General features: G+C 40.2%; 1 protein-coding gene across 2 annotated transcripts in view; it reads right to left on the reverse strand.

Annotated features, from left to right (window-relative positions):
• Window positions 1-585: 585 nt before the first annotated feature.
• ccdc82 (coiled-coil domain containing 82) overlaps window positions 586-26,270 on the reverse strand; it is a 31,650-nt gene continuing 5,965 nt past the window's right edge. For both annotated transcript variants that reach the window (XM_034233277.1, XM_034233278.1), the window contains exon 2: window positions 586-3,012. In XM_034233277.1, coding sequence (XP_034089168.1) covers window positions 2,838-3,012 — 175 coding nt within the window. In that variant the 3' untranslated portion in view covers window positions 586-2,837. The remainder of the gene's footprint in view (window positions 3,013-26,270) is intronic.

Genomic DNA, 26,270 nt, shown 5'->3' on the forward strand with positions numbered 1-26,270 from the left:
AGTGTTGTCGGATCTGATTGGCCGAAGTCGCTTCCATACCTCCCTGTAATGTATCTCACTAACCACCAGAGGGAGACAACGATTAATTATTAACGGCTCTCACTTGATACATTGATTTATGTTTGCTAATTGATTTATTTAATGGTTGAAATACAGATTTGTTTTTATTGATAATTAGAGGGATATATGTCTAGACCGTAAACTTAATACTTAAACTGAAAAAGCTGCTATTACATTATCTTAAAGTGTCTTGCTCTTTTAGCTACTTAGCACGAGTAAACAGTAAACACTGTACTTTTTGTATTATTATAAAAATCTTTGTTTTCTGGAAAAGAAAAAAAGGAAACAGCAATGCATTTGAGAGACATTTACAAAATATCTGATGTCTACAACAAACACTTGTAGTTGTTTGATTATTTTTTTATAGTTCTGTCAAATTGTTTTGTCAACTATGATAACATTTGAATGGAAAATATCAAATTCCTTGTGAAAGGTTTTGGGGTCAGTCTGAACTCTTTGATCATCTTTGAGCCGTTGGTAAATGAAACTTGAACTCTAGTGTGACATGCAGTGGAAACCCCAGAATAAGCCAGTAAGTTGTCTTTATTATGCTGTTCTGAAACAAAAACAAACATCTGTGCTCACTGTCAAGGTTTATCAGAGCCCAAACACTCAGTGTTTTTAGACAGTTTGGGTGTTCACCCAGGCCTGCAACAAAAGATTATTCTCATTAATTTGTTGGTAAATTATTATATCAATTAATTGTCTCTTTTTTTTAAATATCAGGAAATACTAAAAATGTAAAGGACGCATTCCCAATGTGACTTCTTATAATGTCTTCCTCCTTCAAACCAACAGTTTAAAACCCAATAATTAATAATTAATTTGTTTACAACAAAATAGAAGAGAAAGAAATCAGCAAATCCAACCATTACAGAATGTTCTATCAGCCAGTAGCTGCTAACTCAAATGTCTATAACTCCTGGAGGAGGTGGACACAACTACCAACAAAAGCAAACATTGCCTTTAAAGTGTAACACTTAAAAGGCTTCTGTACAATAAACTGTACAGTGTTTAAATGTGTGTCTGAAATCATGTAGTCTACATCAACTGCTGACACAGGCAAGGAGCCTGAACTGACATCACAAGTTCTATATTTTGAAAAAAAACAGTTTGCATTCATTTGAACTATAAAGTAATGAAAGAGGAGGAGAATGTGAGTACTCTTGACTGGACATATTGAATATCTCTGAATACTACAGTACCCAGAAACCTCAGCTGCCATTCTTCTTCCAGACCTGTGAAATCCATTAAATCATATTGAGAGCGCTGTGTCATGGCGGTCAGGAACTCAACAACTTCAAGCCTTCTTATTCGATGTCTCTGACAGCAATTTTCCCTGGGACTCGTAGTTGACTTCTCTCCCAGTTTTTGACTTTTAACAATAATGAAACAGTTTATAAGCTCAGTGTTTATGATGGTGAGATTCCCGTCCAAATGAGAGTCAGCGTCTGTAGACCGTAGAGCCTCTGGAGCTTCTGCAGTCCTTAATGCTGTGACAGTTGCTTACTGGTGTGCTGCTGATCTGCTGCCTGTTACCAACAGCGTGTCACTCCTTTGGGCGAGAGCTCAATCTTGTCTTTGAGAAATGAGTGTGAACAAATGTGTCACCTTTTTTTTGTCCTCATGATTTTTGCATAATTAGCATTTCATTGCATTATAGTCTATATGGAAACAAATTGCTTGCCCAATTGATCAATGTTGGAGTGGTTCTGGGGATATTGAGGATGCAGATCCATTTCTGACCTTTTCAGTGTAAAAAATGGCAGTTTTAACCAGAAAAGTGGCCATCTTTCTACTGTTGGTCGGCTGTTTTTGACTACCATGAGTAGTGTCACAACCATTGGATATAGGGAGCACAAGATGAAAAGGAGTCCCCTAGATCTTCCAAATAGACCCAAAATCAGCCCATCGAGAGTACAAATACTGGGATCTTCTGTTTAAAACTACTGCCGTTTTTGATCTTCAGACATTGATTCAGCATCCTCAATAACCCCCAACACCAATTCACATAGGCTATATTGCTAATTATTGGTAATTAACGCAACTTATGCTAATTGTGCAAATTGCCCAAAATATGCAGTTGAGTAGCACTTGAAATGTTTAGCTCTATGAAACCTGATGTACTTATATGATTCTGTTTTCTTCAAGGTTGTGTCTTCCTGGTCGAATGTACTTATTGTAAGTCGCTTTGGATAAAAGCCTCAGCTAAATGCAATGTAATGTAATATGCAGGTTAGCATCCGACTATGTGCTGGGGACCCTACGATACATTTCTAACATAAAACTTTGGATTACTCAATGTTCACTATAGGACTCTATGAGCTGGCAACTAGACTATACCCTATCCATATGGGGATAATACATAGCTATGGCTAGCTCCAACACCTTATAGAGTTTACGTTATCAGCAGCTGTACAACTGCTGGTGTATTGTGGTAAATATGGAATTGAACATAGGTGTCTGACGTCTATCTGGGATCAACAACTTGTTTTGGGATATATAAATAAAAAGGATTTGACATGACAAATGACCAGCATGGAGGACCAGATGATACTGATCATCATCATCATCATGTGATACTGAACCAGGAGCCACAATGTCCCATTGAAGCTCTCTAAATCATCTGCACATCTTTTTGTTACATGCCACCAATGTCTGTTTCTATAGCAACAAGATAAGACAGTGAAAAAAACATGTTCAAACTGACAGTAATGAGTAATTTTCATGGTTTAGGTATTTTGTTTTTCACATTCAAACCCCTTTTCTGTTTTTCCTCATGGAGTGAATCTACTTCTTCCCCTTGTCCTTCTCCTCTTCTTCGTCTGTGGTTTTCTCCTCCTCTCTGCCTCCTGCAGCCTGTTTATTGTTGCTGTTATCTCTTGCACCTCCTTCTTCATCACCTCCAGCTTCATCTTCACCTTCTTTGGACTCTTCCCCATCGCCTGCACTCTGAAAATTCAAACACATGTCATTGCGGTGAGCAGAGGTCAAAACCACACAACCAATGTTCACATTGACCTAAAAAAACAAGTTAAACGTTTCTCCAGACTTGGGACTTTTTCAGATTAAATATAGGTGGCATGGTTTTCAAAAAAATGGCAGTTTATGTTTTGGAAATTTTTCAGACCGTTAGCTAGAGTGGATTATTAAAATATACACCTTTATAACATCATAACAGCACAGCTAGAGTGGGGGAGCTTTCAAATCTTAAGAAATAAATATTTTAAACCTGCTGTCAATCCCATAATAATATTTTTTACCTTTCATACGTAATTTTTTATTTGATAAAGTAGGTTGTTTTGTTGCTGTCTCATATAGACGCGTTTATGATATTAAACAGACTAACGATCTGGCCCCCTCAAGTGACAAAACTCCAACTGCCTCTCACATAGACCTCCGCCAAAGCGGTTCCAGGGCTGGTTCTGAACCATTGTCCTTTTGCGAATCAGTTTCTCATGTTTCCAATGTAGCTCGGCCCCGGGAACTGGTTCAGCTCAGGCACCAACAACTAGTTGGCCGACGACAACAGCTGCAACAATTAACCTGAGCAACAACAGTTGATGGTGAGAGTAGGAGGTTGTTCCAGAATTAGAAGAGCCAATATAATCAAATGGCTTAAACGCTGACATACACATAAATGTTGCGAGCGTAGAGAGTGTCTGGAAGTTACCGGGAGTAGCAGCAGTATGACAAAGTCACAAATATAAACAACGGCCTCCCAAGAACATCGAATGTTGGATTTCATTTACCAATCCTGCAGACACCCGCTCCATGGGGCGGAAGTCCTGCAGCTTGGAACAATCTTCAGCAAGAATTGAAACTGAGCAATCTCTTTCCTCTGCATGTTTTTAAAGCTAGGCTAAATGAAATGCTCGTTGATACTATGGGCACTTGTAAATGTCTATAACTATGTAAATGTATCCTGTAAATATAATGTATAATGTCCTTTATTGTTTTATGTTTCATGTGGAACCTATATGCTGCAGGTCTCCCTTGAAAAAGAGATCTATGATCTCAATGGGACCAATCTGATTAAATAAAGGTTTGAAATGAAATGAAATATCGGTACATTCCTATTTATTTCAAATTTAAAAGTCATCACCCAATGCGTATTGGATTTAAGCATATCAGGTGATGTGTATTTGTGTGAGGGTGTGGCCTAACGACATCAACACCCTACATCAGGGCTATTCAATTACATATTCAGCTGGGCCAGACATTCAGCGGCCTGTAAAAAGCGGGTAATGACACATTTTAAACCAACACATATTACTGCGATGAAAAACATGCCATTTTTATTCATTGTTCATCTAACAAAGGTACGTGATGTGCAAAAGTGCATAAAAACACAACTAATTTGTATTAATTTAACAGAATCTGAAAAAAAAAAGTGCACAGTTGTAGCATTACATTTGTTTGCTTTAGAAGTCAAATATTCAGGTTATGTTTTTTGAACCAGGCACATCACAAAGTGCATTTAACTGAATACAATAATAGCAGTCTTAATAAATGTCCTCAGATACAAAATCAAATTGGATACATAATGACACACGCACATCAAAAAGTGCATTAACAAACAGTTAAAGAGCTCCAATGTAACACAAAGAGAATTGTACTGTATTACTGTAGCAATACTATGTTTTCACTTTTCAAGGAATAACAACAAAATCATACAATTTGGTCACATTTGACCAGACACATTACAAAGTGCATTTAAATACAAAAAGAACTGTCAAACCCTTCAGTGCACAAACCCATAACAAGGGATAATGGTAACTAATATATGAATGAATACTACACGTCTACTCGCTGACTTTCTCAATGGGAGAAGGGACATTTTTAGTTTTGAACAAGAGCAGTGATTTTTGGCTCATAGGATGTCAATGCAATCCTAAAACATTGGTGAAGAGTGCTGTCAGTCAGGGAGCAGCGAGTGCTACTTGTTATTGAGTTCATGTGTGAAAAGCTTGATTCACATTTGTATGTTGATCCAAACATACTGAGCACACAGATCGCTACTTTCTGAACGTTAGGGAACTGCTGTTTGTTGACATCACTCCAAAACTTCGCTGGCCCGTTAGTGCGCTGCTCTTGTGCCATGGTTACGGATGAATGCATGTCAGTACATTCCAGTGTACATTTCCCCTCGTCGATGCAGGGGACCACTTCTTTGGCTCTGGTTGATACGTCCCCCTCTATTGCAACAGTGAAGGGGTCTCTGGCAAAGCCCATCACCTCTGTGGGCAGAGCAAGTCCATCCAATCGACCGGCAAAGTTCTCTTTCAACCTCGCAATGAACTCTGTCATCACATCCGTGATTTGTGCCGGGGATGTGATGTGTTTGAGGAGCGTCGGAAAATGCAGCATCCGACCCGTGCTCAAGTCGTTTGCGAAAAGGTCCAGCTTGACTTGGATCTGCTCCACAAGATCAATGACCGTTTTGTCTCTGTTTACGCTTCAGAGTTGAGAGAGACATGTTTTAGAGTTGCTATCATAGGACCACCAACGGAGCTTCTAGGGAGATTGTCTCACCGTAGCTGTCAATCTGATCAAAAGACGTGTTCAATGGCATTAAAACGAGAAAAAATGCGGCTGAATCGGTTAATCCATAGGTTTTTAACGTCTCTGTATAAAAAATTATTTCAGTGGCTGCTGCTTCCAGTCTTGGCTATGCGGCAGTCTAATACACACACATTACCAAATAAGGAGTGAGAGTGACGCGTAGCCAAAACCGGAAGCTGCATACACTCTGGTGGCTACCATTAGCAGCTAACTTTTGTGCTCCGATTTTTACATAAAAATGGAATTATGGATTATAAACAATTGCTTCAAAGCCACAGATACATTATCAACCTATGGATCAACCGCGTTTTTTCTCGTTTTAATGCCATTGAACACGTCTTTTGATCAGATTGACAGCTACGGTGAGACGATCTCCCGTAAAAGATCCGAAAAAGGTACGTGTTGTGATGTCTGTGTTTGCTTCCCCTGTCGCAAGATCGGATCGCTTAGATACTATACTTAAATAATCTGTGGAGTCTCAGCTTTAATCGGATATATTGTATGTGCAGTTTCGATAAGTAATAAGGGTATCTTTATTTTGAATTCTGTGCTAAAGTGCGTTAGCATTTAAAAACAAAATGAATAAAACCGCACGTCCCTGTGGTGTGAATATCGCGCATGCGCAGATCGCGGTTATCGCCATGACACGGTATATCATTCAGCCCTAGTTTCTATGCAACGCGGAGTGTAGCGTTCATGGTCTGTACTAGTGTAGGAATTTGGCTACGGGAGGCTGGGCCACTCGGGAGTTGGTTCTGGGCCGCATCTGGCCCGCCATTTGAATAGGCCTGCCCTACATGAAGGTGTAAATAATTATTATGCAGCTCCTTTTCCTCAGGCAAAATGGGCCAAAAAAGAGATTTAACTGACTCTGAAAATTCAAACATTTAAAAAAGGTATTTCAGAGGGATGCAGCACTCTTGAAATTACTAAGCTACTGGGGCGTGATCACAGAACCAAACGTTTTGTTGCTAAAAGTCAACAGGGTGGCAAGAAACGTTGACATAAAGACGCAAATTAAGAATCATACGTGAAGCTACCAGGAAGCCATTACCCTCTAGTGCTGTCATATTCCAGAACTGTGACCTACATGGAGGTCCCAGAAGTACCAGGTGTTCAGAGACATGGCCAACATTACAGCCTTTGTTACCATCACAGGGGATTTTAATCATGCAAAACTTGACAAATCTCTACCTACTAACCTACTCAGTATGTTAAATTCCCCACTAGAGACAACAAAATAACACTCTTAACACTCTTTTATATGTTAATAATAAGGATGCATACTGTTCCACAGCCCTGCCCCTTGGCAGATCAGGGGCCTCATTTATAAACGGTGCGTACGCTCAAAAGATGGCGTATGCCAGTTTCTACGCAATGTTTGTAATTTATTTATAAAAAACAAACTTGACGGGAAAATGTGCGGTCCTCCACGCAAACTTTGACCCATGCATACGCACTAGGGCTGAACGATATACCGTGTCATGGCGATAACCGCGATATGCGCATGCGCGATATTCACACCCAGGGACATGCGGTTTTATTCTCTTTTTTTTTTTAAATGCTAACGCACTTTAGCACAGAATTCAAAATAAAGATACCCTTATTACTTATCGAAACTGCACATACAATATGTCCGAGCTGAGACTTCACAGATTATTTAAGTATAGTAGCATCACTAAGCGATCCGATCTTGCGACAGGGGAAGCAAACACAGACATCACAACACGTACCTTTACGGAGCTTTTACGGGAGATCGTCTCACCGTAGCTGTCAATCTGATCAAAAGACGTGTTCAATGGCATTAAAACGAGAAAAAACGCGGCTGAATCGGTTGAACCATAGGTTAATAATGTATCTGTGGCTTTGAAGCAATTGTTTATAATTAGGGATGCACGATATTGGTTTTTTGAAACCGATACCTTCCTGCTTCTCAAGACCGATACCTATAATAAAAAAAATGTTACGCCACTAATTATTTTAACGCGATTAACGCATGTGTATTTTTTTTCCTTGGCCGCCCCGTAGTTTCAGAGCGCATCGAGTTTAAAATACCATCTACAAGCTGATGCTGACAGACCACACTTCCACGCTCACCGGCAGGCACCGACAGGCCATCTGGAGGACCGGGAGGGTGTGTGTATGTGTGGCCCGAGCGAGCGAGAGAGAGACCTTACGTGCATTGTTGTTGTTAGCATCTGGTGCTAGCTAGCTGCGCTAACGGATATAAGGAGCTGTTTAAATGAAAACAGAGGAGCGACATTTCGCCACAACTGCGCCGAGCACTTGACTTTATGCAGGAAGCCAGACAGTGGGACATTGTACGAAAAGTCAGCACACTCAGCACGGATAGTGCGCAACATGATTGCAGCGTCCAGGCAGCTCCGGTTCGAGCATATGCCTTGAGTTGCACATAGCTCCAACGCGCATACCACCGACGACATGTTTGTTTACTGTCCTGGCTTCACGGCCGCACACCATTTATGTCACAGCCAGGCATGAGTTAGGGAGCGCTGGATTTGTGAAGAACTCCCCTCTTCCTAAACCACTAATACCACAGTACTGGCAAAACGGGAGTAGCCGAGTGAAAAACAAGCGCCCCTCATCCCAATCCACCCACACCGCAGTATTTTTTTTTTTTTTTTTACCCAAAAAATATATTGTATATTATCGGGGCTATTAATACTGGTATCGGGTTTATCGGGACGGTCATAATTCCTAATATCGGACCGATAATTATCGGGACGATAATTACCGTGCATCCCTATTTATAATCCATAATTCCATTTGTATGTAAAAATCGGAGTTAGCAAAAGTCAGCTGCTAATGGTAGCCACCAGAGTGTACGCAGCTTCCGGTTTTGGCCACTCTCACTCCTTATTTGTTCATGTGTTGGTGTGTGTAGAACTTCCCCTCGATTCCATTGGCTCTAGCGGTTATGAAGAGATTTCATTCGTCAAAATCGACCAAGGGGGGCCAGAGATATGGAAAATCCACTCAGTGCTTAAGTAGGTGAATTAACTCAAACACGTCATGTTACAATTATTTTGCTGCTTGCTACAAAAGGAAAACTTGCGCGGCTCTCATGTCAGGGGTACCTGAGTGAGTGACATGCAGGCTCTGCATGCACAGCAAACCACCAATCACAATCATTCTTGATCAGATCACAGCAGGCCCCGCCCCGCTAGTTTAAAGACCATCAAAACATATATATCGCAGGGGGGGAAAAAAATCGCAATGTCAGTTTTTTTCAATATCGTGCAGCCCTAGTACGCACTAAGCGCAAAAACGGTAGAGACGAGAAACTGCGACACCGTTGGCAGAAGGAAGAATGGAGAGGAATATGTGGAAATAATACCATAAATAAAATGTTACCTCTCATTTATCATATATGAAGAATTCATTTTCAAACATTGATTAAAGCCAATCTTAAAATGATTAAACAAACGCCTGTTTGAGACTCCTCAGTGCACACAAAAACATAACTTGGAGAAATAAATAAATACGGACATGTTATTGATCACCCCTCGATTATGTTCTCATGTTAAGAAATGTTTTCTCATAAATGATGCGGTAAGCAGAAGGACAGAATTACGTCTAAACTGACGCCGTGTTGCATTTCTATAGGTTATAGATACGAGCATGGTTTTATATACTATCATGTTTAATCATGTTTTATGCCGTTTGCTAAGACTTGATAAGTCGCTCGTAAAACACAGGAGGTATGGAAACTAACACCATATGTGGTCAATTGTACAGCTGATATAACACAACACATTAGTTGTATTTCCTTTAACTGGTGGGTTATGGATATATAGTTGCTGATCGACAGCTGGAACACAAACCAACAAATACAAAAACATAATTCAGATCCAGTCGTCATGACTCCACTCCGGGGGGATTCCCTGATCATTTCTTACAGTCTCTCATCAAGGGGGGGTCTCCTGTCCCCGGTACAAACACACTGCCTGAGGAAGGCTAAGTGTATTATTTTTGTCATTAACCTTTTTCGGACCACTTATTTATTTATTTTGGTGAGGATCCGACCTCCATGCTGCTACTCTGGTTCAAACTGCATCCACCAAACAATATGATTTATCTCGACCTCCCCAAAATAACCAAAATCTGACATGGTGTGAGACGTCTTTTGTAGCTGTTCTGTCGTCATTTCCTGCGATCTTCTTCATGCAGTCAGAATGAATGAATGAATGAATGGGCGTTTCTTTGACTATTTATAGGCAAATATGGGCGTTTCGTGAAGCCCGCAAAAGCTGCACCGCATTTCGAGTTGATTGAGATTTATAAAAGGGAAACAGGCGTAGGAAGTGCGAGGCAAGTCCTACGTCGGTACGCAGTGTTTTATGAATCGGAAAATGTCTGTGCGTATTTATTTGCTTTGTCCTACGTAAGCAATCTTCCCACGCTCCTAAGGCTTTATAAATGAGGCCCCAGATCACAACCTCGTCTTTCTGGCACCAAAATATGTCCCGCCTGTATCCACAAGAACTATCAGAAAGTGGACTCCGGAGGCCAATGCAGCTTTACAGGACTGCTTCGAGACCACAGACTGGGACGTGCTTTGTGTGCCACATAGAGAGGACATCAACAACATGACACTCTGCATCACAGAATACATCAACTTCTGTGAGCAAACAACATTGCCGGCAAAAACTGTCAACTGTTTCCCGAACAATAAACCCTGGATTACAAGTGACCTGAAAACACTTTTAAACAAGAAGGAAGCGTTCAAGTCTGGGGACAAATCACTGCTGAGTCCAGCACGAGCTGATGGACAAGCTGAGGCGGAGCAGGGATTCCTACAGGAAGAAGCTGGAGGCCAAGCTCCAGTAGAACAACAGCAAGGATGTTTGGACTGGGATGAAGGCCATCATGGGTTCAAGGGGAGAGACAGACTGAGGGTGGGCACCCTGGAGAGAGCTAACAAATTTAACACCTTTGCATCAGAGCCAGTGACACCAGTAGACTCAATAAACTGATCAGGAAAGCTGGCTCTGTCATCGGCATCAAACTGGACCCCTTTGAGGTGCACGAGAACGCAAATGGTTGTATCTGTTTGTTTGTAGCCTTTATTTAACCAGGTGAAAATCCCATTGAGATCAACGATCTCTTTTTCAAGGGAGACCTGCAAATCTGCTACTTTTCTCTTTCGTATAACCCGTTCGTTCACACGAGGCCGTAACGGAAACGCGGAAACGAACTCCGCAAACGATAACGTGTCCCAAGGTGGATAGATCTGCAAACGGAACGCTCTGGGGGGCCAAACGGCTCCGTGTGTACGCCCTATACCAGGAGTGGGGAGATTCCCAGTCGATCGCGAGATGTGTCTAAAAATAGAACAACAATATTCTGTTTTATCGTTAATGTCCTATAACATAATCTTCCTGTGCCAGAATAATGCACTTGAACGCATCAAAGCTTTGTGATTGGCCGCCGTGACCCCATGTGTCGGGGCGTGGCTGGTGGGCAGTGGGCATTAGTTAGCTGACGTTGTCCGTGACAACAGGAGTGACAGTCCGCACACACACAAGACCGCAATTATGGCAGAAGCAAAAAAGCCCAAAATATATAATTTTCACTCCGAGTGGGAGGATGATTATTTTTGTATCTATTCCAATTCAAAGTCCATCTGTCTCATCTGCAATGCGAGCGTGGCTTTATCGAAGAAGGGTCATTTAGGAGCGGCATTTCAAAACAGTACACAAAAGCTACGAGATGGAATTCCTTCCTAATTCTGCCCTACGCTCCCAAAAGGGGAGGGGCCTGAAAGGACAGCTAAATGCACAGCAGTCCATTTTCACCAGGCCCAACAACAAGAGCAAGGCTGCTACCATAGCATCTTATCGTGTCAGTCACGTTCTTGCGAATCACATGAAGTCTTTCAAAGACGGCGAAGTTGTGAAAGAAGCTTTTATGGAGGCTGCGACGCGCTTTTGGGGGACAGTAAAAATAACAGTAGCATTTCAACAGGTTTTTGATATAATAAAAACTCAAGTTAGATACCGTTATTAATCAGCTGTAAGCTTTAGTTTGTCTGAACCTATTCATTATAATTATTGTACAAAATGGTATAAGAATGCAAACTTAAATTGATTATAGTCTATTATCAATTCAAGTTAAGAAACTAGTGTTGCTTGCATCCTATTTTAAAGGCATTTCTTTTTATAATCTACTAAAATGCAACAAAAAAAGGGTTTGATTCTATTAATGTTGTCTTTTTTATTGCACTTTGGCAGCAGATTCCTGTGTAGCTTCAGATCTGAGTTGTTTTATTAGTAAGCCTCATTTATACTTTTGTAGCAACACTATTTTTATATAATGGCAAAGAAAGGGTTCAGAGTATTTTCTTTTTTCCCTGTGTCATATGTGGCAGCACTGTTCAATGTTTCTTGAAAACATTACCCACTGTAGTGACGTGTGAATAAACTCCAACTCCGTATCAACAACACTGTTGTGTAACTTCAGTTAAATACTTGTATGTGTGTAGATTAGAAAGAGGTAAGATAAAGCATCTGCAGTCTTTTATGAAGTATTAATCGTACAAAGGTCAGTTTTATACAAGTAGAAGTGTGTATTTACCTGGTAGTAGGCTGTCAGTAATGGCTACGCCTGTCTATTTGGACTGGTAGATCTCGGCAGACTGGCAACTTTAAAAGTAGCTCTCGGTTCAAAAAAGGTTGGGCACCCCTGCCCTATACGATAATTTCCTGATAACGATGAAGCCATAGCCCCACCTCTGCTGCTCACTGCTGTAGCATGGTCAGTAGCAGTAGCAGTAGCTACTGACAGTAGATGTTAGTTCAAAATATACAGCTCCACTACCACAACCATCAGCAACAAGTGGACATGGAGAATTACATGAACTACATGGTTGCTAAATCTACTGCGGGGCATAAACAGAAGGGCAACCATGGCAACCATGCTCGGGAGTCTTCTTTGCTGCTTTTGGTGTATTTTGTGGCGGAAGTACAGCGCCACTTACATGCCCGGCATATGTACTACAGCGTCTCCAGCGCTCCAGAGTGGTCTCGTGTGACCGGAAGACTTTTTTTATATAGTATTCGGTTTGTTTCGTATACGTTTGCGTGTAAATGGGGTCTGAAGCTGTGGTGGAGAAGAGGACCCCACCCATCCTCTCCACCTGCAGCTCCTCTCCACCTGCAGCTTGACATAGGGGTGGGCAATATGATGATATATATTGTCGAGACGATATTAGGTCTCCACGATATGCCTTTTTAGAGATATCATATCTATCGTGATCAGTGTTGGGACTAACGTGTTACAAACTAACGCGTTACTGTAACGCAACTACCTTTTGCGGTAACTAATAACGTTACTAGTTACCTATTCCCATTCAGTAACGCCGTTATAGTTACTGTGATTTAAATGGGTGCGTTACTGCGTTACATTATGTGATCCAACTGAACCGAATCTCCCTGCGGATGTAACTTACAGGTGAATACAGCGATGTCCTCTCACAGTACCATGGAAAAGTGAAAGTGACCAGAGAGGAGTGATGATTGGTTAACGCGGGGTAACATTTCAGGGTAAGCCAATCAGAGACAGAGTTGGGCGGGTCTTGCCTTATGGGGAAAATACACAGACACACAAACACTTGCTAACACTAGTGTTAATTTCGTTGACTAAATCTATGACGAAATATGTTCGTCAACGACCTTTTTTTCCATGACGAAAATGAGACGATGACGAGACGGCACCGACGGCAGTAAACAATAACTGTAACGAAATCATCATGCATTATCGTTGACGAAAAGTGACGAGACGAAAATGTAGTTTACTAAATAAAAACTATGCAAAAATCTCTCTTTACTTTCGTTGACGAAAAATGAGGAGACGAAATATTATCAAAGATAACGTTACATTTCTGATAGTCAGTTTTTATCCCAGCAGTTCCATTTCCGGTGCTGCGGCTGGGCAGCAGCTGTGTGTCTGTGGTGCGCGCGGCGGTAGATTTGAATTACACCGGGCAGCAGCACACTGTGAACTGTCAGGAAGACATGGGTCTAACTCATGGTCTAACTAACCTTATTTAACCCTCCGGTATCACTGTGGACGTTTTTGTCCATATGGGTCATTTTTCACTTTTCATTTTGCAATAACTTTGGTTGTGTTGGTGCAAATGGCCTGATTTTTTGTAACAAGGCTATTTTCTCGATCTATTTTGGAATTCCAATTTCAATTTTTCAAATTGGTCTTTAATTCACTGTGTAACAAATCGACTACGCAAATTAGTCATTCGAGACAAAAATGTCCACTGCAAAAGACTTTGATAATGTAATCATTTTCAGGATTTTAACCCTTTAAATGCCATTTTGAATACATGAAACCGCTGGTTTTTTTCATGATGAAAACAGAGAAAATTAGTTATTTTCCAAAAAATACATATCTGGGGACTGGCTCTTTTTTTTTTATAACAGTCTTGGATATGTCAAAGATTAGCAACAAAATGGATTTTTTTGCATTATTAGTTTTTGCACAAAATCAGATTGAACAAAAAAGTTACAAATTAGTCATTCGGGACAAAGATGTCCACTTCCAAAAACTGCTCTAAAATGACAACAGATTCATATTTTTTAAAACTTTTTGGGGTTAAATCTTTCAATCAACTTCAGTCCTGATCAAAAATACCACAAGTTAAATTATGTTCAGGATTTTAACCCTTTAACTGCCAGTTTGAAAACATGAATTTGCGTTTTCTATGAAAAACATGCACAAAAAGGCAGTTATTTTCCATATAATAAATGTTGGGGGGGTCGGCTTCTTTTTTTTTTTTTATCACAATCTTGGATATGTCAAAGATTAGCAACAACATTGATTTTGGTTGATTATTAATTTTTGCACAAAATCAGATTGAACAAAAAAGTTACAAATTAGTCATTCGGGACAAAAATGTCCACTTCCAAAAACTGCTCTAAAATGACAACAGATTAATATTTTTTTAAACTTTTTGCGGTTAAATCTTTCAATCAACTTCAGTCCTGATCAAAAATACCAAATGTTAACTTATGTTCAGGATTTTAACCCTTTAACTGCCAGTTTGAAAACATGAATTTGCGTTTTCTATGAAAATATTGCAGGCTTTTTTTTTTTAACGCAGTCTTGGATAGGTCAAAGATTAGCAACAACATTGATTTTGGTTGATTATTACTTTTTGCACAGAATCAGATTAAACAAAAAAGTAACTCGCGGACAAAAATGTCCCATCCACTCCCATTATAACCACATATTTTGATCTCTCCGCCATACCGGTATAAAATCATGCATTTTGTAATGTCAGGGTTTTATATTGGAGGAAAATAGTTCAATTTGTCCTTTTTACTGTATATGACCAGATGTGACATTTTACCATTGAATTACATGCTTGTCATTTCTTGGTTTCTTTGCCTGTTGTATAATGGGGCCCTGCCAGCCATTGGAATACATGTATGCAACTAATATGATGTAGGTGTGTTGGTATGGATGTGGAAGAGTGGTATCATCTGAGAAATGTGTGTGTGTGTGTGTGTGTGTGTGTGTGTGTGTGTGTGTGTGTGTGTGTGTGTGTGTGTGTGTGTGTGTGTGTGTGTGTGTGTGTGTGTGTGTGTGTGTGTGTGTGTGTGTGTGTGTGTGTGTGTGTGTGTGTGTGTGTGTGTGTGTGTGTATGTGTACAGAGACAACAATATAAAGTAGATTTGGTTTACAGCAAGTCGCAGTTTTCACCTCATATCTTTCTTTCTTTCTCTCTCTCGCTTTCTCTCACTCCCTCATTCCCAAACTCATACACACTCTTACATATTAAACCTCCTTATACCTTGTATGTGTGTGAGTGATTGTGTGTGAGAATGAGACAGGAGTAAGTGTGCTCTCATGGCGTTTTGTTTTTCATTTGTGTAAACAGATGTATGATCTTGACCCAGCTTGACCTCGATGTTTTGAATTGTTTGAACTTCAAAGTCCTTTGATAATGTCAAACAGACATACACAGCGATACATACACTCCTTGAAGTAAATAAAAACACCTGGCTGCAAAGCCAAAGCTTCAAATATGTGTAGTTTGGCTGGATGGTCATTTCATTCCTGTGATATGCAACAAGTAGTAAGATGAAGAGGAGCTTCTCTGTGGGACATGAGGTCTCATGTAGCCCGTAACTTCAGCTGCAGGACTCATCCTCTGAAACAGAAACACCCTGAGAAGGAGAATCTGGTGTGGATCTGAACTGTGCTTGAAAGGAGTCAGCACAAGGATAAAACACTTTTTTGCCAAACATGAGAATGAGAATCTTATGTGGAGTTTGTAGTGGAGTCTGATCCTTCTTCGTCCGACCCTTCCCCTGAAAGTGGAGAGGACACAGAGGATCCCAGCCCGTAGCTGCGCTACATTCTTCTTATCCGGAGGATTGTGTCCATCATGGCAGTGGGTGGACATCAAAACATTTTCAAATCTGGTTTCCCTCTCACGAGGAAACGCCGCACTACATTCCTGCTGCGAGAGGTTTGGTTTCAGGGCCCACGCGTTATGCCATTACGAGTGGCATAAATAAGAATTCATGACGTGGAATCCTTCTTTGATTTATTCTTTACCCCTGAGATCATCAGTAATATTGTCGACATGACACACCTGCATGGGGGACGTTCGGTGGCAAACTGGAGGGATGTTGATGCCACAGATGTTTGAGCAAACATTGGATAGGATAGTGCAGAGGAATGTAGCGCAGCTACGGGATGGGATCCTCTGTGTCCTCTCCACTTTCAGGGGAACGGTCAGACGAAGAACGATCAGACTCCACCACAAGCATCTGATCATTTCTCTAAGCATGGCTTCACGTGGCGGCGCAACGAATATTCTTGTTACTCCTGGGGCAATATCTGGTGCTATCATCCCCTTTGTGGAGTGATTGAGGAGGAGATCACTAAGCACTTTAGTGAACATCAGGCTTTTTCCTTCGAAAAAGGTTTTGTAGTCCTTCATACATCTCAACCTCATCACCATCGTGTTGTTCCTCAGCAGTTCCTCAGCAGCTCCTCAACCTCCTCAGCAAAGGACCTCATCGATTCCTCTGTATCAACGTGGGATTCGGGGCAGAATTGTTGCTTCTTCTCTGCCCCCATCTGATAAATGAACTGTTTGGCAAACTGTTTGGCAAAAAAGTGTTTTATCCTTGTGCTGACTCCTTTCAAGCACAGTTCAGGCAGATCCACACCAGATTCTCCTTCTCAGGGTGTTTCTGTTTCAGAGGATGAGTCCTGCAGCTGAAGTTACGGGCTGCATGAGACCTCTTGTCCCACAGACAAGCTCCTCTTCATCTTACTGCTTGTTGCGTATCACAGGAATTAAATGACCATCCAGCCAAACTACACATATTGGAAGCTTTGGCTTTGCAGACAGGTGTTTTTATTTACTTCAAGGAGTATATGTACAGATGGAGCACTCCAGATAGGACTCACATGGGTGTGTCCCAGTAAAAAACCCAGCGGATCCCAGTGGCTGGGGGTGTTGCCAAATTGCTAGAGGGCGTTGCCAAAGTTCTCCATTTGTTCAATTACAGGATTTAACCATGAGATGGCGCTTCATTCACAAAATACACAAAGACAACTGGGTGTTGTAGAACTTAGTCTGTTTGCAATGTTTGCAGCTCTGCAGTTGTGCTTGCTGAATACTGTAGCATTTAATCACTTATTTGTTATGGTTTTCACAAGCTACTATAATGAAAAAACATCAATATTTTAGATCAAATAAAGTATATAGTTTGCTTTATGCAGTATATTTCTTGTAATATTGTTGGGGTGTTTTTACACAGTAGTGAGAGTGAAAAACAGGACAGCACAGATTCACACAGATTAATAAAATCAAAAATAAGATGAGCGATAAAAATAAAAATAATGAGAAACTATGAAATAAGAAATGAATAAAACGTAAATGTAATTATCATATATACTAATGTATTGTATTATTAAGTAATATCATACATTAACCCCATTATAGCAGATGCCACATTGAATGGATGAACTCATTTATGCATCAATAATTACAACAGAGTATTTCGAAATACAAGTTGTAACAATACTTATATGTATTTAATGTTAATAACATAATGATTACTTTCAGATGATAATACTTTTCAGGGTTAGGTCCGATCTGACAGCGCTTAGCTCTCTGCTGCAGAGAAGATCACTGCTCTAAACAAAGTCAAAAATCCTACATCCAAACGGAATAAATAGAATTAATTATGATGAATACGTTAAGTCTTGTTCATTGTTTTTCACTTTTATTAAATGTTTGATATTTCCGGTGGAAATGGTGGACTATCGGACATTCAAAATGCAGCATATTTTCACTCACACACATATATTCTCCTTTTACATACATACATCTTCACTCTACACACATATATTCTCCTTTTACATACATACATTTTCACTCACACACGTATATATTGTCACTCACACATTCATGCATTTTGTTCTCATATTCATATATTTTAATGCTCATATTTATACATTTTGCTCTCATGCGAAATGTACTAAAACAAAGTATGTCATGGTAGTGGTCAGCTGTTAAACACAAAAGTGTATCTTAAGGGCTGTAAATATAATAAGCCTGTTGTCAATTTTAGACACAGGCTTATTATATTTACAGCCCTTAATAACATTCATTTTCTGGACTCAATGTGTGTCTTGGCCGTTTTCTTTGTTCCAAGCAAACGAGTGCTTTTTGTTTTGAAATCACTTCCGTGAGTTTCGCGGGCCTCCCCCCTCGCTCCACTGACCATTAGACATTAGACTCTTTAGTAAGGTAACAAGCAAAAGGGCAAAAACGCCTCTCAGATACACGGACTCATATAGCCTATGTATGTATACTGTAAGGAGAATGTATGTGCGAGAGAGGACCAGTATGAATACGGGATAGAAATATGCAAACACAAACCTATAGACTGGGGGATGGGAGATCACAGGAGTGGGGGGGGGGGGGGGGAGAGCTGTGGAATGTGACCCTTGGGAGAATTCCTCCACACATTCCGATGGCCAATTCGTTTTAAACAAAGAGTTCGCAACACAGGACAGCATAGGTTAATGTTTGTAAACACAATCCCCAGGATGTGTCCTAATCAAACCAAAAGAGAAAATGCAGATATCATTCTCTCTCTCGACTCGCTGGTATCTCGAGCTGAGCGCTCATTGGTGTTCATACTGCTCACAGGCTGGGCTGCTGTGTATATCTAGTAGGGATGTAACGGTACACGTACCCGTACCGAAATAATTCGGTACGGGCCCTTCGGTTCGGTACAGGTGTGTACCGAAGTGTACCGAACGAATATAACGTTAAACGTAAAAAATTGAGAATGTGAACAACTTTTTGGAAGTAATCTCAGGTGCTGCGTCGCAGCATTCAGAGTAATTTGCTCACATTGGGTTCAACGCGTCATAGAGCGAGCAAGTCATTTAATTGGATGAGAGGCATACTATGAGAGCTGGTCAGAGGGATGCGTTCAAATGTAGTCAGTAATTTGAGGAACTGTCGAAAATTAATGGCGAACGCAGATAAAGTTGAGCTCGAAAATCCTCCAGCATCATTGAAGTCTCCGGTTTGGGAACATTTTGGTTTCGCAGTTACGTACAAGGATGACGGACAAAGACAGGTGGACCGAACCAAAGCTGTTTGTCGGCATTGTTCAACTAAAATGGGTTACGCGGCTGGCAATACATCAAACTTGCACACTCTTGAAAAGGCATCACCCGAACGTGAATATCACCGGTACCAAAAGAAAAAGACTGAAGTGCAAACCCAACTCCCACTAGCATGTAAGCCTCCACCACTCGCAGAGAGTTCAGACCGAGTCAAAGCTGTTACAAATGCCAAATATCCTTATGTTGCCATGTTAGCAAAGCGCTACCTGGCTGTATCTGCTACCTGTCCCTAGCGAGAGGGTGTTCTTCACAGCAGGAGACATTGTTAGTGCCAGCAGATCTGCCCTTTCGGCAAGCAATGTGGACAAGTTCATCTTTCTTTAAAAAAACATGAAAATACAATGACAAGCAAGTCATAATGTCAAACTGGCTGCTTAGGAACTAGTACAGTACAGTTCAAATACAGATTATTTCAGTTCATCGAAAAGCTGCACCTTAATGTTTATTTTGTATTTTTTTGAGTGAAGATTCACAGTTTAATAAAAAATAAAAAACCCAAAACTAATAGTTTATGTTTTGTGAGTACTAGTAGCCTACAGTAAAGTTCAAATACAGATTATTTCAGTTCATCGAAATGCTGCACCTTAATGTTTATTTTATTATATTTTGTATTTATTTGAGTGAATACATTATTCACAGTTTAATAATAATAAAAAATATATATATATGTTTTGTTTTGTGAAAAAAAATTCTGCTGTACCGAAAACGTGCCGAACCGAACCGTGACCAAAAAACCGAGGTACGTACCGAACCGAAATGTTTGTGAACCGTTACACCCCTAATATCTAGTGTATTCATACTGTACCCCTCCTCACTGTTTATTCATCATTCAACCATTACACCTTCCTTTTTTCCCGTCAAGAGGTTGAAAAAGATTGAGTCCTATGTTTCCAATTGGTTCCCAAATCTGAACATTGACCAGTGGCATAAGATCAGGAGCCGGGTAAATGAGAGACTGAGGAGCCCCCGAAAAACAGATCCCGAAATAGCTCGTCCTGGTTTCCGCAGCAGATAGGCCTACAGTATGGTGTCTGTTATGTCAGTTATTTTAAATAAAACGTTGAAAACTGAACTTGAAAATGGTTTCCTCTTTTTATTTTATTTATCATTTTCGGGACGGGGAGACGTGTGTGATTAAAAATTAATTTGCAGAAATGTAAAGTGATCTAACTAAGTTCTATTCATATTCTTGACGGGAAGAGCAGTGTAAATGGGTGGCCATATGCATTTGAAAAGCAATATAAATCACACAGTTATTATACAATAGGCTATAAAAGCACCATCGATAACCATTACCTTTATCCAATTCAAACTTTGGACGGGAAAAAAGGAAGGTGTACATGGTTGGGCTATACTGTAGGCCTACTGTATACAAACAAAGGCCATTCAAGCTAGAGTTCTTCTGGAAATGTTCACATCAGGCACCTTCAAGTTAAACAATACTAAACAATTAACACAGTAGGCCTAAATTATGTGGATTAAACCACATTTATTTCGTTAAAAATAAACGAAATATGATTTAGTTTGAATGATTAAATGTCATCAGGCACCTTCAAGTTAAACAATCAGGTGCACACTTTAATGTGCCGCCACCTCCGGACTCGGCTTGACTCGGTTTAAAGAATGCACAAATGTGTTTAATCGTTAATGTCAGATATGTACTAAGTAGCCTAAATACATTTGTTCCTGCTCAAGATTAGATTCAACTTTATTGTTATTGCACATATTGCAGGTACTGAGACAACGAAATGCAGTTTAGCTTCTAACCAGGGGTGCAACAAGCAGCGAAAAGTAATGTGCACAATACTACAGAAAACAATTAACACAGTAAATTATGTGGATTAAACCACATTTATTTCGTTAAAAAGAAACGAAATATGATTTTGTATGAATGATTAAATGTAGGGTGAATTGCCCTAATGTGGGACATTTTTGCATTTCAGACTTCGGGAATATATTGCGATATGAAGCCGATACAATAAATCAAAATCCAGTAGGCTACCATTCCGAAATCCCCAGTAATATTAGACACTAATAATACAGTAAACTATTAACACTGTACATATTATTGTTTGCCCGTGGGATTAGGATGATCAGTAGTGAGACCCGTGCTGCATTTTCCTCCGGTCGGATGTGATATAAAAACAAAGCGATTATTTTTGTTGTTGTAAACTCACGTGGATTACATTTAGTGCATTCATTTCAACTCGCGAACATATGATACATTAAATGATCGTGAGGATGATGATTGGAAATCGTTTGTTTGAGCCTGGATGCATTTCCTGATCTAAAAACATAGCGATGGTTTTGGACTTACGCCAACGTGAATTAAACATTATTTTGTTAAATAAAAACATGGAGATGTTTAGTAAATGATTACATGTCTCTTATTTAGCACAGAATATGATCCTATCCGTGACATATGGATCTTAACAAATATCCGCTATATCAGATACCTGTAGATCAGCTGTTTATTTCACATGAGTTCCAGTGTGGCAGCTTTTTAATCATGGCTCCCCCTGGTGGATCCATGATTCATTGCAGCTGGTTTCATTATAATTAAATGTATTTATCAAGGGGGCGTTTCAAGTCCTGCGGGGGGGTTTTCCTTTTCAGCAGGGGCCCACCCCGTGCAGATCACGGACCCGCACGGGTAGGCGTCTGAAATGAAGCGCTACATCTGTATGGCTGTGTATGTCTGTTTGCTAAAGAGACATTATCAAAGGACTTTGAAGTTCCAAACAATTCAAAATATCAAGGTCAAGCTGGGTCAAGATCATACATCTGTTTACCTCAAAGACACATGAAACAGCACAAATGAAAAACAAAACGCCATGAGAGCACACTTACTCCTGTCTCCTTCTCACACACAATCACTCACACACATACAAGGTATAAGGAGGTTTAATATGTAAGAGTGTGTATGAGTTTGGGAATGAGGGAGTGAGAGAAAGCGAGAGGAGAAGAGAAAGAAAGAAAGATGAGGAGGGGAAAACGGCGACGGGCTGTAAACCAAGCGACGTTAGAGGGGGGTCGCGGGACACACACACACACACACACACACACACACACACACACACACACACACACACACACACCACACACACACACACACACACACACACACACACACACACACACACACACACACAACACACACACCACACACACACACACACACACACACACACACACACACACCACACACACACACACACACACACAACACACACACACACACACACACACACACACACACACACACACACACACACACACACACACACACACACACACACACACACACAACACACACACACACACACACACACACAGTACATCCAGACACACACACACACACACACACAAACACACACATTTCTCAGATGATACCACTCTTCCACATCCATACCAACACACCTACATCATATTAGTTGCATACATGTATTCCAATGGCTGGCAGGGCCCCATTATACAACAGGCAAAGAAACCAAGAAATGACAAGCATGTAATTCAATGGTAAAATGTCACATCTGGTCATATACAGTAAAAAGGACAAATTGAACTATTTTCCTCCAATATAAAACCCTGACATTACAAAATGCATGATTTTATACCGGTATGGCGGAGAGATCAAAATATGTGGTTATAATGGGAGTGGATGGGATATTTTTGTCCGCGAGTGGCTAATCTGTGACTTTTTTGTTTAATCTGATTCTGTGCAAAAAGTAATTATCTACCAAAATCAATGTTGTTGCTAATCTTTGACCTATCCAAGACTGTGTTAAAAAAAATAAAAAGCCGACCCCCCCAACATTCATTATATGGAAAATAACTGCCTTTTTGTGCATGTTTTTCATAGAAAACGTAAATTCGTGTTTTCAAACGGCAGTTCAAGGGTTAAAATTAGGGATGCACGATATTGGTTTTTTGAAACCGATACCGATAACTTCCTGCTTCTCAAGACCGATACCGATAACTGATAATAATATAAATATATATATATTAAATGTACCTGTAGTTTTTGCACACCTGGTTAAATGATGAACTAGCCGACTGAATCCTTTATCTTCGACGAGGGAGAAGGGCTGGTCGTCAAGCGCCATCATTTCTATGATGAAGTTAGAGATTGTTTTAGCCCTGGGGTCGTCTCTGGCAAACTTCTTGCCTTTTTCAAAAGCCTCGTCGATACTGTAGGTAAAAGCCCCGGTGCCTTTGCAGCTGGCTTTGGATTCGCCGCTAGTTTAGCAGCGCAGGCGTCTTCGTACGCTTTTAACACACCATCGTAGCGATGGCGATGTTTCAGGTGACTAATCAGGTTGGAAGTATTATATCTCGTTGCCTTTTTCCCTCCTCGTGGAACGTCTGCATTGCATTTGTTAATACTAGCAAGCGAACTATCTAACTCTGAAACTTTGAAATAGTCCCATATTACCGACGACATGTTTGTTTACTGTCCTGGCTTCACGGCCGCACACCATTTACGTCACAGCCAGGCATGAGTTAGGGAGCGCTGGATTTGTGAAGAACTCCCCTCTTCCTAAACCACTAATACCACAGTACTGGCAAAACGGGAGGAGCCGAGTGAAAAACAAGCGCCCCTCATCCCAATCCACCACACCGCAGTATTTTTTTCTTTTTTTTTACCCAAAAAATATATTGTATATTATCGGGGCTATTAATACTTTTATCGGGTTTATCGGGATGACGTCATAATTCCTAATATCGGACCGATATTTATCGTGCACCACTAGTTAAAATCCTGAACATAAGTTAACATTTGGTATTTTTGATCAGGAATGAAGTTGATTGAAAGATTTAACCGCAAAAAGTTTAAAAAGATATTAATCTGTTGTCATTTTAGAGCAGTTTTTGGAAGTGGACATTTTTGTCCCGAATGACTAATTTGTAACTTTTTGGTTCAATCTGATTTTGTGCGAAAACTAATAATGCAAAAAAATCCATTTTGTTGCTAATATTTGACATATCCAAGACTGTTATAAAAAAAAAAGAGCCAGTCCCCAGATATGTATTTTTGGAAAATAACTCATTTTCTCTGTTTTCATCATGAAAAAAACCAGCGGTTTCATGTATTCAAAATGGCATTTAAAGGGTTAAAATCCTGAAAATTATTACATTTTTGGTATTTTCTATTAGGGCGGAAGTTGCTTTAAAGATTGAACCCAAAAAAGTTGTGAAAAAAACCTTTTAATATAATGTTTTTATCAAAGTCTTTTGCAGTGGACATCTTTGTCTCGAATGACTAATTTGCGTAGTCCAATCGAATGATACCGGAGGGTTAACAGAAAATAAAATGGCAACAACAGGGCTTGGGAGCAGTGGTCGCACTCGCGTTAACCGAATACCCCCCCCGTCAGCGCGAGTGATTGATAAATTGTGCACTCGACGGATAATAATGGATTATGATGGAAATGTTACGATCCTGTCCGTCAAAATGACTGACAACGAAAAAGTCTAAAGCCACCACTGCATGGGAGAAAGAAACGATGTGATATTTGGGCCCATTTTCGCTACAATGAGGCGGAGAAAAAAAGCGAATGCATTGTTTCATCAGAAGGGAAGCAATGTGGCCATAACACAGCTGGTAAAAACACCACAAACCTGAGCAGATACTCTCTGCAAAGCTTCTTAATCATTCAACCTGTGTTTTTCATCAAATAAGGACAAGATATAATCTTATTGTGAAATACGTTTGACTAAAATGACAAATTTTTGGTTTTGGCTAGACTAGTTTGACTGACATGTTCTATAATCTGATGACTAAAAAAGACTCAACAGTTTTCATTGACAAAAAGTAGACTAAAATAATTAGTTTTCTTTGACTAAAATAAGACTAAAATGCTCAGACTTTTAGTCGACTAAAACTTGACTAAATAAAAACAGGATGAAGGTGACAAAATATGACTAAAACTAAAAAGGAAATTTAACACAGGACTAAGACTAAAACTAAATTAAAAAATAGCTGACGAAATTAACACTAGCTAACACACACACATACACGGCAACGCCCACCACCAGCACACACAATGGCAGATGCAAGTATCAGCGAGAGCAGCAGCGCATTTGCAACTTGGAGATATAACCACTATTTTCAATTTGTGGGGATAAAGGACGCAAAAAATATCACGGTCAAATGTAAACTGTGTGCAGGACAGAAAGCATTGTCCACATCGAATAACAGCAATGCCAATCTCCTGAAGCAACTAAGTAATGTACATGGGGCTATAAAACTAGTCGCCAAAGACCCCACCATCTCAACCACCGGCAGTGACCCAGATGGAGCAACACCATCTATTCTAAACAGCCAAAAAACGATTTTTTAAAATCGCTCTTTTGTGTTTTACTGTTCCACTACATTTCATAATGATAATTGCTACAATTATGGGGAGTTGTCTTTTCTCTTACTGTGCCACAGAACAACACAAACACTTGTATTTTTATTGTTATTAATTTTTTTTTTTACGGTCTGGCCGTAAAGCCCCGAAAATAATTGTACGTCCTACGGCCACCATGGCCTGTGTGCCCCTGATACTGTTAAAATCTCGAAGTTGCTTTAAAAGCGTCAGAACAGTGGTTTCTGAATTGCATTATGCTGCGTTCACAATGGACGCGATGCGAATATTCTCATAGCTCTAACCGCTGGAGTTTCACCGCGGCTGTCAGCTGTTTACTCCTGTCATTCAAACAGGACACGATGGTGAGGGGGCGAGGCTTAATGCCATATATACTGTGGTGGAAACCAACTACGACAACATTAACCTATTTTACCGTGATTTAATTGTAATGCACGTTTCAAAATGATGCCGAAGTAACTACATACTGATAACGGTTAGTAAAAACCAAGCTGTCTACTGTCTAGTCAGGATTCAGACAGTATTGCACTTCATTTATTGTCTTGGTTGATTCTGTTGGCTTATATT

The sequence above is a fragment of the Gymnodraco acuticeps genome, unplaced genomic scaffold (genome assembly GCF_902827175.1).
Source record: "Gymnodraco acuticeps unplaced genomic scaffold, fGymAcu1.1, whole genome shotgun sequence".
Taxonomy (NCBI): Eukaryota; Metazoa; Chordata; class Actinopteri; order Perciformes; family Bathydraconidae; genus Gymnodraco; species Gymnodraco acuticeps.